General features: G+C 36.6%; 2 protein-coding genes across 2 annotated transcripts in view; one reads left to right on the top strand and one right to left on the bottom strand.

The window, feature by feature from the left end:
* LOC105220918 (trafficking protein particle complex subunit 11) overlaps nt 1-13,586 on the bottom strand; it is a 42,005-nt gene extending 28,419 nt beyond the window's left edge. The window contains exons 1-12 of the mRNA XM_011197487.3: nt 13,090-13,586; nt 12,783-13,026; nt 12,564-12,723; nt 12,319-12,502; nt 12,010-12,240; nt 11,767-11,906; nt 11,539-11,711; nt 11,350-11,483; nt 11,079-11,286; nt 10,820-11,010; nt 10,325-10,747; nt 10,110-10,264 (exon numbers count right to left, since the gene is read on the bottom strand). Coding sequence (XP_011195789.2) covers nt 10,110-10,264; nt 10,325-10,747; nt 10,820-11,010; nt 11,079-11,286; nt 11,350-11,483; nt 11,539-11,711; nt 11,767-11,906; nt 12,010-12,240; nt 12,319-12,502; nt 12,564-12,723; nt 12,783-13,026; nt 13,090-13,232 — 2,386 coding nt within the window. The 5' untranslated portion in view covers nt 13,233-13,586. The remainder of the gene's footprint in view (nt 1-10,109; nt 10,265-10,324; nt 10,748-10,819; nt 11,011-11,078; nt 11,287-11,349; nt 11,484-11,538; nt 11,712-11,766; nt 11,907-12,009; nt 12,241-12,318; nt 12,503-12,563; nt 12,724-12,782; nt 13,027-13,089) is intronic.
* On the top strand, nt 8,910-9,743 carry LOC114805329 (seminase). The gene has a single exon (XM_029046073.2). The coding sequence runs from the start codon at nt 8,927-8,929 to the stop codon at nt 9,695-9,697; it is 771 nt and encodes a 256-aa protein (XP_028901906.2). The 5' UTR covers nt 8,910-8,926; the 3' UTR covers nt 9,698-9,743.
* Nucleotides 13,587-15,144: the final 1,558 nt, after the last annotated feature.

The raw sequence follows: 15,144 nt of genomic DNA, 5'->3' as shown, positions 1-15,144 counted from the left end.
TGAAATAAATAAATTGCGAAAGCATAAAATGTTCGGTTACGCCCGAACTCAGCACTTCCTTACTTATTTTATATGTCCCACAGATTAGTATAAACGACTTCAAAATACTGGATAGCCACAGCTGTTGATTTGACGTCACTAATATTATGTGAAAACTTATGTTAATCATCTATTCTAGGAAAACTCATCAACTCATCGAGCGGAACAATTTATAAAGAGGAAATCACTTAGATTTGTAGAAATAGAAAAGCGTTGGCATGTTAATGTAATGTAAGTACATACATACATATCTATATGGTATTATAAACAAACCTATGCCTTTATGTATGACGACATAAATTAAAGTCGATAAATAAAAATTATATAATTTGTTTTAATTGCTAACTATTACTAACATAAAAATCACGGAAGAAAATTATATACACATCAATTTCAAAAGAACTTGCTCTTAACGTGAAATTTTGCTTATTATTTGACAGCAGCCAACGACCGATTTCAAATTACTGCTCCGATTTGAAAAATGCATTTCGAGCTGCACAGTCGTTTTCCGCATTTCAAAGGATTTATTCTGCTATTTTTGCAAATAATTTCAAAGAGTGCAGCACACAAATTCTCTACACTTCTGGATGGTAAAAAAGTGGGTGGCCAGCCGACCACAATCGGTGAACTGCCATATTTGCTGAACTTGCGGCGTAGCGGACAATTCATTTGCGGCAGTTCGTTAATAACACAACGTTGTGTACTTACAGCGGCACATTGTGTGAAAAATGTGCCTGCATCGGATTTAACGGTACGCGCAGGCGCTAGCCGACTATCCGAGCCAGGTGTGATGCGTCAGGTGGAACAGCATTCTGTATCGCCATTCTACTCGACCACAACATTAGATATGGATGTGGCCATTTTGAAATTGAGCGAACCGCTGAGTGGACCAAACATTTCCACAATTGCTTTGTGCAACCAGCAGCCTGCCAGTGATCAGTTTGTGAAAATAAGTGGTTGGGGTATAACCAATGAATATAACAATCAACCGCCGGATCAAGTGCGTACGACATTTGTGCAAGTCGTTGCTAAAAGTGATTGCATGGCGGCATATTTGGGCAAGGCTTTGTTAACCAGTACGATGTTCTGTGCCACTGCACCAGGTGAGCGAGACTCATGCTCGGGAGATTCTGGTGGACCGGTGGTATATGATGGGCGAGTATGTGGTATTGTTTCGTGGGGTTTCGGTTGTGAGTGCAAAGAGTATCCCGGTGTCGATACTAATGTGGCTAGTCGACATGTGAATGCTTTTGTGAAACAATTGCTTGTGCAACACTGCCTCAAACAGGCATCGAAACGAAGAATATTTGAGCGACACTGTAAGAAGGTGATCAAAAGTGTGAGCAGCTCAGCAAAAAGATGCGCTTAAAAGTATGCATAGTGTCAATAACGGTTTCAACGAGTATCAAATGTACTCAAATACATCTCCATAAAAAAGTATACATACTTTATATAGAAAAGCTGTATATACTTATAAACTCAGTAAAAAATATAAATGAGTTACTCGAAATTGTAAATACTTCTCTTAAAGAAACACTGCTAAAAGCTGAGTATGTTGGTCTATCAAAGTCTCCAGATGTATGAGCTCTACTTAGCAGAAGAGCTGATTAAAAACAAAAACGTTTGTTTTTCGGTAAGATTTGAGTTTTATTCCTTGACACCCTGAGGAGGTTGCTTTCGAAGATTGGCCAAATCCGTCCACTGCCACGCCCACAAAAAGGCTAAAAACGAAAACACATAAAGTGTCATAACTAAGCCATAAAGTAAAATTTGGAATAAAGGATCGCATTAGGGAGGGGCACATTTGGATGCAATTTTTTTGTAAGTGGGCGTGGCCCCTCCCACAAATAGGTTTTTTGTATATATCTCGCAAACCAATAAAGCTATATAAACCAAACTTTTTGCAGTCGTTTTTTTATATATATATATATTTGGCGTAGGAACCGCTTTAAGCGATTATAGCCGAATCCACCAGAGCGCGCCACTCATTCCTCCTTTTTGCTTTTTGGCGCCAACTGGAAACACCAAGTGAAGCCAGGTCACTTTGCACTTGGTCTTTCCACCGGAGTGGAGGTCGTCCTCTTCCGCGGCTTCCTCCAGCGGGTACTGCCAGCGTAGCCGCTGTCTTTTTATTCGCTGAACTATGTCAATGTCGTACAGCTCATCGTTCCATCGTCTGCGGTATTCGCCGTTGCCAATGTTTAGAGGACCATAAATCTTACGCAAAACCTTTCTCTCGAAAACCCCAAGAGTCGTCTCATCGGATGTTGTCATCGTCCACGCTTCAGCGCCATACATCAGGACGGGAATAATGAGCGACTTATAGAGTTTGATTTTGGTTCGTCGAGAGAGGACTTTACTTTTCAATTGCCTACTCAGTCCAAAGTAGCACCTGTTGGCAAGAGTGATTCTGCGTTGGATTTCAAGGCTGACATTGTTGGTGTTGTTAATGCTGGTTCCCAGATAAACGAAATTATCTACAACTTCAAAGTTATGACTGTCAACAGTGACGTGGGAGCCAAGACGCGAGTGCGCTGACTGTTTCTTTGATGACAGGAGATATTTCGTCTTGTCCTCATTCACCACCAGACCCATACGCTTCGCTTCTTTATCTAGTCTGGAAAACGCAGAACAAACGGCGCGGTTGTTGCTACCGATGATATCAATATCATCGGCATACGCCAGGAGCTGTACACTCTTGTAGAAGATTGTACCCTCTCTATTTAGTTCTGCAGCTCGTATTATTTTTTCCAGCAATAGATTGAAGAAGTCGCACGATAGTGAGTCACCCTGTCTGAAGCCTCGTTTGGTATCGAACGGCTCGGAGAGGTCCTTCCCGATCCTGACGGAGCTTTTGGTGTTGCTCAACGTCAGCTTACATAGCCGTATTAGTTTTGCAGGGATACCAAATTCAGACATCGCGGCATAAAGGCAGCTCCTTTTCGTGCTATCGAAGGCAGCTTTAAAATCGATAAAAAGATGGTGAGTATCGATTCTTCTCTCTCGGGTCTCGTTTTTTTTACAGTCCAAAAATGAAAGAAATCGGATAACACTTATGGGTCAAAAACCATATCTCAACTACTTGACATCGAATATCGAATATGAAGAGCTCAGTGTCTTATGGTAACTTTTCACCGAAAATATCTGTAAATCTCTCAGATATCTCAATTTAATTCAGAGGAAATCTGTTTCTTCTAATAGTGTGTTTCTGTACCAGAAATGGTTAAAACCGGGTCATAACTTCCCTGAGCTCTCATATAGCTAATTATAGGATTTTCAAAAATACGATGGGATTAGTAGCTTATAAATCGGTTAATATGTGAAATATCTTAGCAAAATTAAGTGAGCATATAACCTTAGATATAATATATGTTGGTGATGAAAATGTGTAAAATCGGTTCTGGAATTACCTCAGCCTTTAAAAATCATATATGATGATTTTCTTTTCTCTATTGGACTTTATGCCGAATATATGGGTCAAATTGTGTGTTATCCTAATGAAAATATAGCAATATATTGAAAGAGTATAAAATGTGTGGTTGCACCCGAACTTAGCATTTCCTTACTTGTTTCTTCTATTTTTGAATGTTAAATCATATTACTCTTTTTGTGCTCTTTCTGCAGACAAAGAAGATCACTCCCTATGCTCTTATTTCAGAGGTCAAAAAGAGCTCAAAAGAAAGTTTTCACGCACTTCCAAGCAGTGATAATCGGAACTGATCGTACAAAGGGTGGTAAAAGCTAATAATATTAAGCATTATGCGTTAATTATATAAAGATTTTAACATTTAACATTTGGCATCTCGGACCTTAAATAGTGGTTTGTAGCTGCTTCTCGTACACTCATATAATGGTGGGTGGTCAATAAATATTATTCAAGGCATTAAAGAGCAGCTCAAATATATTAAAATAATATAATAGATTATGTTTCAGTATGCCAAAAAAAAAACAATTTCCGAAAAATGTATCTTTAAGGAAGACAAATGGCACGAACGAAGAATACTAAGAGCTGTGTATCAAATTTTTTTAAAAACAAATATGGTGAAAAAATCAAACCGTCAGTTTAGTCTTCCGACTTGAACTTCATGGGCACTGCTATTTTTGTGAACACAGCTGTACATATGTATGTACAAACGTGATCGTGATGTAAACCTAACACTAAGCAATTAATTCTTGTAGATCGCCATTTTTATAGACAATTTATATTGAGCACTATATTTGGATTAGGCAAATAAGCAGATACTGTTTTAAATGCCTGCCATCTGTTTCCACCACAGACGGGTCTGCGTAACCGGAAAGCGGATATCTATGCGACCAAGGACTGTCAACTCGTCAGCATTCTTCACAAATTAGTTGGATAATGTTTTCTACCAATTATCTAATTATAGTATTTTTAAATAATTGTCACGTAAATATTTAATTTTTTTTTACTTCCATTCAATATTCAAATATTGAATTCGTACTTTGATGGCTGATACAATTTCAGTTTTTAGTAAATAATATTTGTACAGTTGCTTCTGCTCCGAAATACAAATATATAGAACTAATAAAAATAAAACCTTCCAGTACGCAACTAATTCCGCACTTTACGCATTTAAAGAACCTTTCTGACGCTAGTACACCTCAGTCTACGGAAATCGTTACGATGGCGCACACACATTTCTTTAAATTGCTAATTTCTGTACTTATCCACCTGTGGCTATGCCACGGAACAACACTGGCGGCGAATGCTGAAGATAGACTTATTAATGGCGAAACAACGACCATTGCACGAGCACCATTTATGGTGCAACTCCGTTTCAATGGCGTTTTCACGTGCGGCGGTACCTTGATATCACCAAACCACGTACTGACTGCCGCACATTGCGTCAAAGGGAAGGCACGCAATGCCTTTACCATTCATGCAGGCATTACTAAGTTATCAGAGTCGGGTATAACTCGCACCGTAGCAGCGGCATTTATACCACGAGTCTTCACGAATAAAAATTTTAGAATGGATGTTGCTGTATTGAAGTTATCACAACCAATCAATGACGTGAACGTACAACCGATTGGTTTGTGCAAACATCAATTGACACCTGGACTTCGGATGCAAGTGTTTGGCTGGGGTACGACTTCCGAAAGTGGTAAGCGCGCATCGAATGTTTTGCGAGCAATAACTGTGCCAGTTATTGGAAAAACGAGATGTAGACAACAATATAGCAATGTTCAACGTATAACAAGGTCGATGTTTTGTGCTGCCATTACTGGGCGTACAGATACGTGCTTTGGGGATTCTGGTGGACCGGCAATACATGATGGACGTGTATGTGGCATTGTCTCATTTGCTTTTGGCTGTGGACGACCGAACTTTCCCACTGTCTACACGAGTGTACCAATGGTACGAAAATTTATAAGACAGGCAATGTTAAAATAATGTCAATATCTAGATTTGTCCATATTTACCGAATTAAAATGTACCCTTTATATATTATTATTGAATTTTTCGAATGCTAAATGTGACAGCAGTTAATGCACTACATAAACCGTCAATCGAATGAGGCAATTTATAAAGAGTAAGCCACTTAAATTTGTAGAAATAGAAAAGCGTTGGTACTATAATATAGTATATATGATATTATAAATAAACATGCACAATACACTCGTTAAACTCAGTAAATAAATTAATATAATTTGTTTTGATTGCTAAACATGTGTTTATAACAAAGGATCGAACCACATCTATTCATAAAAATCACGGAAGAAAATTATATGCACATCAATTTCAATAGAACTTACTTTTAGCGTGAAATTTGCTTATACTTGACAGCAACCAACGACCGTTTTCAAAATACTGCTCCGATTTGAAAAATGCATTTCGAGCTGCACAGTCGTTTTCCGCATTTCAAAGGATTTATTCTGCTATTTTTGCAAATAATTTCAAATAGTGCAGCACACAAATTCTCTACACTTCTGGATGGTAAAATAGTGGGTGGCCAGCCGACCACAATCGGTGAAGTGCCATATTTGCTGAACTTGCGGCGTAGCGGACAATTCATTTGCGGCAGTTCGTTAATAACACAACGTTGTGTACTTACAGCGGCGCACTGTGTGAAAAACGTGCCTGCATCGGATTTAACGGTACACGCAGGCGCTAGCCGACTATCCGAGCCGGGTGTGATGCGTCAGGTGGAACAGCATTTTGTATCGCCATTCTACTCGACCACAACACTAGATATGGATGTGGCCATTTTGAAATTGAGCGAACCGTTGAGTGGACCAAACATTTCCACAATTGCTTTGTGCAACCAGCAACCTGCCAGTGATCAGTTTGTGAAAATAAGTGGTTGGGGTATAACCAATGAATATAACAATCAACCGCCGGATCAAGTGCGTACGACATTTGTGCAAGTCGTTGCTAAAAGCGATTGCATGGCGGCATATTTGGGCAAGGCTTTGTTAACCAGTACGATGTTCTGTGCCACTGTACCAGGTGAACGAGACTCATGCTCGGGAGATTCTGGTGGACCGGTGGTATATGATGGGCGAGTATGTGGTATTGTTTCGTGGGGTTTCGGTTGTGCACGCAAAGAGTATCCTGGTGTCTATACTAATGTGGCTAGTCGACGTGTGAATGCTTTTGTGAAACAATTGCTAATGCAACACTGCCAATAAATAAGTGGAAATTTTGAAAATTGATGGATACATACATATATGAATTTATGTAATTACGTGTTTTACCGAATAAAATTGTGTTGCAGTATTTTTAAAACATTTGTGTTTTTCTCTGGATGGCTTGTAAAGGTTTTCGCGTACCAAAACGTCAGATAACTATGACATTACTAAAAATGAAGATTATACGTTTTTAGCAAATAATTGCTCAAATTTAAATTTGTTTTGTTATTTGAGATCTAGGTTATACCAATATCAGTCAAGTTTTACAACAAATACCAATGTAGCAAAATTTTTGCTACTTACATGCAGATGGCGCTGCTGCTATTATATTTCATGCCTTTGGAAAGCTTGCTGTCGGCTGCTGTTCACATATTTATATTCAATTTTTTCAATCAAACACGCTCGGAGTAAATTATGTTTAACTAATAAGTAATATTAATTAGCTTATTTGCAATATTTAACACTTTTAGAATAGAACTTTTTATTATTCATATATGTTCACAAGTAATCGCGTGCAAACTGCGGCTGCTTATACGGCTCTAAGTGTAGATTCTATGTGTATCTATTTATATCTATCTATAAAAAACCGATCACCGATATATTTAAGTAATCTGCAAACGAAAAATTAACACAAAATTGTAAATTGCATAAAATACTAAATTTCACAACACAATTTATTAAATAATTAGACTTTTCAACAAATTTTCACACACTGCTCGGTAGCATAATCGGAACTGTTCGTAATGGCGGCGGAAGTTTGACATAAGAAAGGGTTACCCTTGTTGTATTTTTCATAAAGTGTAATAATAATAAGCTTATGCATTATTAGTAAAAGATTTTAACTATTTTATACATTTGGCAGCACAGTTTACAAAGTTATTTATTTTATCACAATACATAACTCATTTTTAATATTATTACTATCAATATTAAATTATGAAATAAATTTTTAATTGCATTAAAATTTATTGCAAAGGAAATGCAACTCTAAATACAGTTAACTATGGCTGTCTTGCAGTTGTTGCTGTCAGTTTCCGTTGGCGCGATTGAAAACGTTTTGTCGCGTTTGCAGTAGTTTGTAGAAAATTGTTAATATCTTTTCAATCTCTCTAAAAGTGCGGTATATTTTTAAACATATCAATAGTAATGAGTTAATTCTTTCAAAAGCAAATATAAACTATAGCCGGGCGTTATTTGTGTACGTGTGTGTGCGTGCTAAAGATTTAGCAATATTGCGCATTCAAATTGTGTGCAAAAGAAAATTGGTGTCTAGTGAATCCAATATAAGAAAACTTTAATAAACATTGGTGTGTTATGTAATTTAGCGTTTGGGACAACAAATTTGCTAATAGATAGAGGTGAGTGGTCTTTAATTCATTTAAAACAAATTACAATTAGAAATCGCAATTGCAAGTGCCCTGCTGAATGCTATACGAGTACATATACATATATATGCATATGCATAAGACAAACACAACCGGCTTCCGCAGGCTCATCGACAAGCAATGTTAAATATGTTAAAGTTTCTCAAACATATCCTCATACTCAAAGGCTTTGAAATGCATAACAGATTTTCAAAACTGTTAAATATATACATATGTATGTATGTACATTATGTGTTATTCGTTCTCACAGCAGCCGATTTGATGTAACCGCAACGGAGCCGGATATTTAACCGGCCAAGAACTGCCAACACGACAAAAAATTGTGTGGGGCATGTTTTCGGTTGTTACAACAACAGTAGTGCAAATGAGTGACAGAATTGATTACATAATTAAAATGTAGTTTTTGTTTTTAACAATTACATTAAGAGAAAAAAGTACAAATATTGAAAGTTTAAACCAAAGAAAAAAAAAAGCAGAAAATTTATTATTAAAAAAATAAAGAAAACAAGAAATGTGTTCGTGTATATAATATATAAAAAAGTGTATTATGTAAAGCAAAAAATAATGTAATTAGCGTAATTTTTATAAATAGGCTCGCAAATATTTAATTAAATTTTTCTACATTTCAATTCCAAATTAAAAACCGTACTTTGATGGCGCAAAACTTTTACTTCGCCAATGTTTCAGTTTTTCGTACACATTATTTGAACAGTTGCTTAAGCTGCGAAAAAAAACTATATGAAAATAATAAAAAAATAAAACCTTCCAGTACGCAATTTATGCCGCACTTTACGCATTTAAAGAACCTTTCAGACGCTAGTACACCTCAGTCTACGCAAATCGTTATTATGGCGCACACACATTTCTTTAAGTTGCTAATTTCTGTACTTATCCACCTGTGGCTATGCCACGGAACAACATTGGCGGCAGATGCTAAAGATAGGCTTATTAATGGCGAAACAACGACCATTGCACGAGCACCATTTATGGTGCAACTCCGTTTCAATGGCCGTTTTACGTGCGGTGGTACCTTGATATCACCAAACCACGTACTGACTGCCGCACACTGTGTTAAAGGGAAGGCACGCAATGGATTTACCATTCATGCAGGCGTTACCAGGTTAGAACAGCCGGGTATAAGACGCACCGTAACAGCGGCATTTATACCACGCGCCTTCACAACAGAAAATAAAATGATGGATGTGGCTGTTTTGAAATTATCACAACCAATCAATGACCCGAACGTACGACCGATTGGCTTGTGCAATCGTCGATTGACACCTGGACTGCCATTGCAAGTGTTTGGCTGGGGTACGACTTCCGAAAGTAGCAATCGCTCATCGAATGTTTTGCGTCGAATAACCGTGCCAGTTATTAGAAAAATGCGATGTAGCCAACAATATCGGAATATACAACAGTTGGCAAGGTCTACGTTTTGTGCTGGCATTCCTGGCAGTAAAGACTCGTGCTCAGGCGATTCTGGTGGACCGGCAATACATGATGGACGCGTGTGTGGTATTGTCTCATTTGGTTTTGGCTGTGGACGTCCAAACTTTCCCGGTGTCTACACCAGTGTACCCATGGTACGGAAATTCATAAGACAGGCAATGTTAAAATAAAGTCAATTCTTTTGTTTATATTTACCGCAATAAATATTTACACGAATTTATAGTTGAAAGGTATTAACAAGCTGGTGTTAGCATGTTTCATTTATTATTTGCTATGTCTGCTTTGTCGAAGAGTTACAGATGTAGTTTTGTTTGCGCAACCATTTAGTTCATGGTCGTACAAGATCAAGTACAAAATGTGTGTTCTATTTAATGAGTTAAAAGGCATTAAACTAAAATAGTGTTACGCAATCATATAAGTGTGTCAATTTAGCCATAATTTTGCGTAAAATTTTTGACAATTAGCTGACACTGATACTGTGACAAATTGTCAATTGACTATATTTATGAAACAATTCGACTCGAATTTGGAATAAGAAACATTTGCAATGAAAACTTTTTATGAAACTATTACTAAACTTACCTTGATTCCGCAAACTACTCGGCACGCTAATGTTGAGACTGACATTTTGCAGGAAAACATTATATGGGTTATTTATTGTCGTCGCTATGGGATAGTATTCGTTCACTAGCATTTGCGTTTCTTTACCAAGATTGCAATGCGTATTCAAATGGAATCTATAGTGATTGAACGCGTATTAAATGAAAATATTTAAAATTACTTGTGTTTAAACTTACGTGGGTGTGATATAACACAATGGATTAATTTCAATATTATCATCCAGATCTCGGCTACGACTGTAATGACGAAATGGATGGCGTGCTAAAAATGCTGACTTGGTTAATTGCACAGTCAATTTTTCCGAACCCATTTGTGCTTCAATGCGTGCAACACGTAATTGCGTGTTCTCCAAAAATTGATACGCCTCTGTATAGAAATGCAATTGATAGTAGAGATGCGGTTCTAATTTCAAATTCGGATCAAAGTGTTGTAATGCAATTTCCGCTTGTTGTTGTTGTACGCCATTATTGTGAGCTACATGCATTTCGGACAAATTTTGGAATGATTTACATTTACTGGCGGGTAATCTGTAGAAGTGTGTGCCATCTGTCAGTATGATGGCGCAATGACGTATTTTAATCGGTACATCTGTGAGCAGCCTATTGAAGTAAAATGTTGTAAATTTCTTATGAAAAAATGTTATTTTTCGGAAATATATTGTTACAACTTACTTAATAATTAGTTGCACGTTGATGGTATCATCGTTTTTCAACTCCAAATGCTCGAAAGTCACATACATTTCTATAAGCTTAGTGAGCTTATCCATATCTATTGTAATGGGTGACTTTGCCGCTGTGAAAGCATTATCCCAGCGTTCGATAATTTCAGGTGCACTTTGCCCTTGAGAGATGGGCGCAGCGCCCTACATATAAATTAAAAAATTTTGTTGAAAATGTGCTCATTTAATTTTTAAAGCGTTTGAAAACGTACTTGAAACACTTTCCACAAATTTTCCAATACAATTATGCGCTCTTTTTGCTCGCAATTAACGCGCAGCGACAATGCCTCAATGCTGCAGGCTATAAAGTCGGTTATGGAAGCGGTTAAGAAGGCGCAACGCAAAGTCTTCATTAAAACATCCGAGAATATGGAGGACCACTGTTCGCGTCGATAATCTGTCAGCATGACTGAGTAAAGGCTGTAAATAATTTTTTGAAATCATATCATCGGCATTCAATTAAGTGATATTTGTGGTACTCACGTTAATGCATTGGCATGATCGCCACTTTTATAATACTCTTCGGCCATCTCGATCGCGAGTTTATTACGAAATCGTGGACATTTGTAAATTTTAAATTGTGCACGTGATAGGCTAAGCAAATTTATTATAGCGTTCTGAAATAATACAGTTTTATTAGTTTTTTTTCATATTTAAGCTGGTAGCGCTCACCGAGTGATTGAAAGTTTTTTCGTGCTCACGTATAAGCAAGTTTGTTTGCTGCTCTGAGATGGGATCACCAGTTTTGACCGCACGTATGCCAAAGAATTCAGTGTATAATGCCAATAAGTTATTATTTTGTACACCGGTTGGTGTATTAGGATCAGTGGGACTTAGTAACATGGCTAAAAGGAAATTAATGAAATTATGTAAAAGATATAATTATAAGCGCTAATTCACCGCTACTTTCAAGAAATGCTTCCTTGCGCTTCTTGGTATATTCAGCCGCTTTATTGTAGTAAATGCCAGGATTTTGAGTTTGTAATGCAGGTAAACCATTTTTTATCGCCTCACAAAAGAGTTCGCCGAACACACTATGTCTAAGATGTGAAAAATAAAAAAATAATATTTTTGCAAATACAAATTCAAGCAAAAATTCTTGATTTTTTATTTTTATATATTTTTTTTTTAATTTCGACTTACTGCGTACTCAACCAGGCGTAGTGTTCGAATATCAAATCCTTAAAGCCTACACGATTTCTATATTTCTCTATATGACTTATAAAATGGTTGATTGCATCACGCGGCACCTTCAATTTGAACATTAACCGACATAGTTTGTAATTCAGGAAACCGGCTATAGTTTTCATTTCAAGGCAATTAGTGTCGGTTATGCGTATCTCATCGAGTGTTGCATAAGCCTGAGTATAATGCCTAGAATACATTTGCAATTAGTTAGAGTTATAACTTATATATGAATAGTAATTATATAATAAAAAAAAAATCACTTACTTCAATGCGGTACTAAAATCCTGTCTGATTTCCGCAATAAAACCTAATTTGAACTGATGACGTATCTTAAGTGTTGTATGCGCAACAGTTAAATGATCACGATGGCCACGTACACGCTTAGACATGAGCGCATAATAGGATTGAGCCATATCAAGGAACGCAGATTCCAAGCGCAGTGTATAGCCTGTACATAAAAAAGATTTATTATTTATTTTAAAGTATAAATTTGTTTTTCATTTACGCACCCATTAAATGCTCCGTATGCGGCAGGATGAACAGCATTTTGGTATTGATACCGCAAGCTGTGGTTAAGCTGGCGGCACGTTCAGATGCTAATAAATCTTCACCCGGCGGTAGCGGTGATGACTTTTGCAACAACACTAGACATAAGCGTGTATTTCGCTCCTAGAATAGTTAATCCAGTTAGTACAAGCTATACACTTGAATAAATGTGAGTTACAAACCTGCAGCGCACTCTTCAGGCTTTGTATTGTAGACGCACATTGCACCTGCTTCTCAGACCATTGTGGATCGTTCCATTCCATATCCTGGAACAGCACGACTACCGCAGGCAGCACATGCAAATGCTTGAGCATCCAATTTCTTTTTAGTATACCTTTGGGTTGATACCAATCGTAGGAAGCGCGTTTCGGCTTAGCCACAGGGAATTCATAACCCGGTGGCAACAGCTTGAACTGCACGGCAGCTCTGCAAGCATGAAAAAACTTAAAGAGTTACATTTGTAGATATTTAATAAAATAATTTATTTACCTATCGGCCTTTCTATTGGTGCTAAAAGCATCCCAGATAGCTTTGTGCACAACATTGTGCGTTGTGTCCAGCCCACAGAAACCAATTAGTGGTTGTGGTGCAACCAATAGCTCAGATGGTAGCACAGTAACATCGACTGACATGTTTATTGATAACTAAACCGAAGCTTTGATACTATCCAAATTGTAGCAGCTTTAGTGGCACACTGTTATTGAAAGTACGCAGGAAAACACAGTAAGATTTTTATTGGAAAAACTAGAGGAGTGTAGTCTATATTGTTTGTCATCCAGTATGATTATAACAGCATTGCGCAGCAAGTTATCGTGTTTACTTTGCACATATATATTTAATTTTGTAAAAACCTTGTTTGTTCACATACAACCTTCAACACTTCTATATTGAAATTAATCGAAAATTGAGTTGCACTCCCACAAAACAACTATAATAGAAAAAATTTGCTTAGAAATTGTGACGGAAACAATTTGATTTGACATCTCATCTGACGTGAACAATATAAACAGCTGATGCGCTGTGTTGCCACACCGGTGGTAGTTAAGTTTTGCGAAATTATTGCGGCATTTCGGTGAAACTGAATTTTGGGATTACTTATGCGCATGTCCAAATTACGCACAAGATAAACATAGCTATTTCGCCTAAAATTATTTGAAATTAATGTATTAAACCAAAATCTTAAAATTATTGTTATCAAAGGTTAGATTATATACGAGACAATTTATTATTTATTTTATTTTATTCTATTTATTTTTTATTTAATTTATTTTTATATGTTATGCTCTAGATTTTTAAATGTCTTAACCGTACTCTTTCATTTCATTAAACGTATAAAATCGCTATTTAAAGTGTGCAAACCAGAGCCGGAACTTTTGAAAGCATTATGAGAAAGCTTAAAGCTTTTGTGTGAGCTTTATCATATACCAGTTAAGTCACGTCTAATTTAATATAAATCGTTTTCAAGGTAAGGATTTCATGTGTTAATTTTTAAATATTTATAGTTTGTGTATTTATCATTTCGAATTTGAATTACATTATGGAGTAAAAAAGTTCTTTTTTGCAAATTAGCCAATTAGAGTGAGTTTTTATTTAAAATCTTGTTTTTTTTTATCTAAAGTTATCGAATTTCCAGTAGTTTGCGTTTTAAATCGATGGGTTATTATTGGGACTTCAACGCTTACGGAACATGCATGTTGAGCAACGCAAGGTAAAAGAAGTAGTAATCAGTAGGTTTGGTTGCTGTTGCAGTGCGAGAAAAAATTACCCAAATAATTTTGAGAAATACTGTCTTTGGCCGGGTTCGTTACGACTAGTTATACGACTTTTGTGGCATCTGTATAATGGACAATTCCTATTGTTCTAAAATTTATATATATAAATATAGTCAAGTAAAGAAATTTAAAAAAATAATACTATATTAAGAGGTGTTATGTCTTTTTCATTTGATCCTCCGTTTGATATCATATTATCTCTGAACTGTTCAAACGTGGATATTAGGTTAGCAGAATTTAAAAATATCGTTCATCTTCTTTTCTCCTTTATATAGTGAAACCTCTCTTGGACGTGTCCGTCAAGCAAATTTTGTCCGCCCAAGAGAGGGTCACTTCTTCTGTTCGCTCACAGGAGGTGTCCGTTAGGTGAGGTTTCTCTGTAATTGTTTGCTTCCGAAACTTTGTGTTCTCCAAATAGATGCTTTAAAATTCTAGTTTGCTCCTCTACAAAACTAAAGAACATTTTAATGATTGCCGTTCTGGCAAAATTTTATTTCTTTTAACGAATATCTTTTGTCAGGCAATGAAAGGAACACCATGATTTGTTTAAGGGGCTATACCAGTGTGACACTTTTAAAAAATCAATTTTATTTGCTAATTCGATAGTTTATACTTTCAAAAATATCGGCAAGGTTGTATCTTTAATAGTTTTTGAAATGAGCCTTATAAAGAGCGACCGTTCGCAGCTATAAACCTCCATAGTTGAAACTTTTGACGCTTTTTTCTCGAAACAACATTTTTCAAAATTTCTGACATCATGACTCAAAGAGAA

This window comes from Zeugodacus cucurbitae, chromosome 4 (assembly GCF_028554725.1).
Source record: "Zeugodacus cucurbitae isolate PBARC_wt_2022May chromosome 4, idZeuCucr1.2, whole genome shotgun sequence".
Lineage (NCBI taxonomy): Eukaryota > Metazoa > Arthropoda > Insecta > Diptera > Tephritidae > Zeugodacus > Zeugodacus cucurbitae.
Note: the sequence above shows the minus strand (reverse complement) of the source record. Positions and strands in the feature narration are given on the sequence as shown.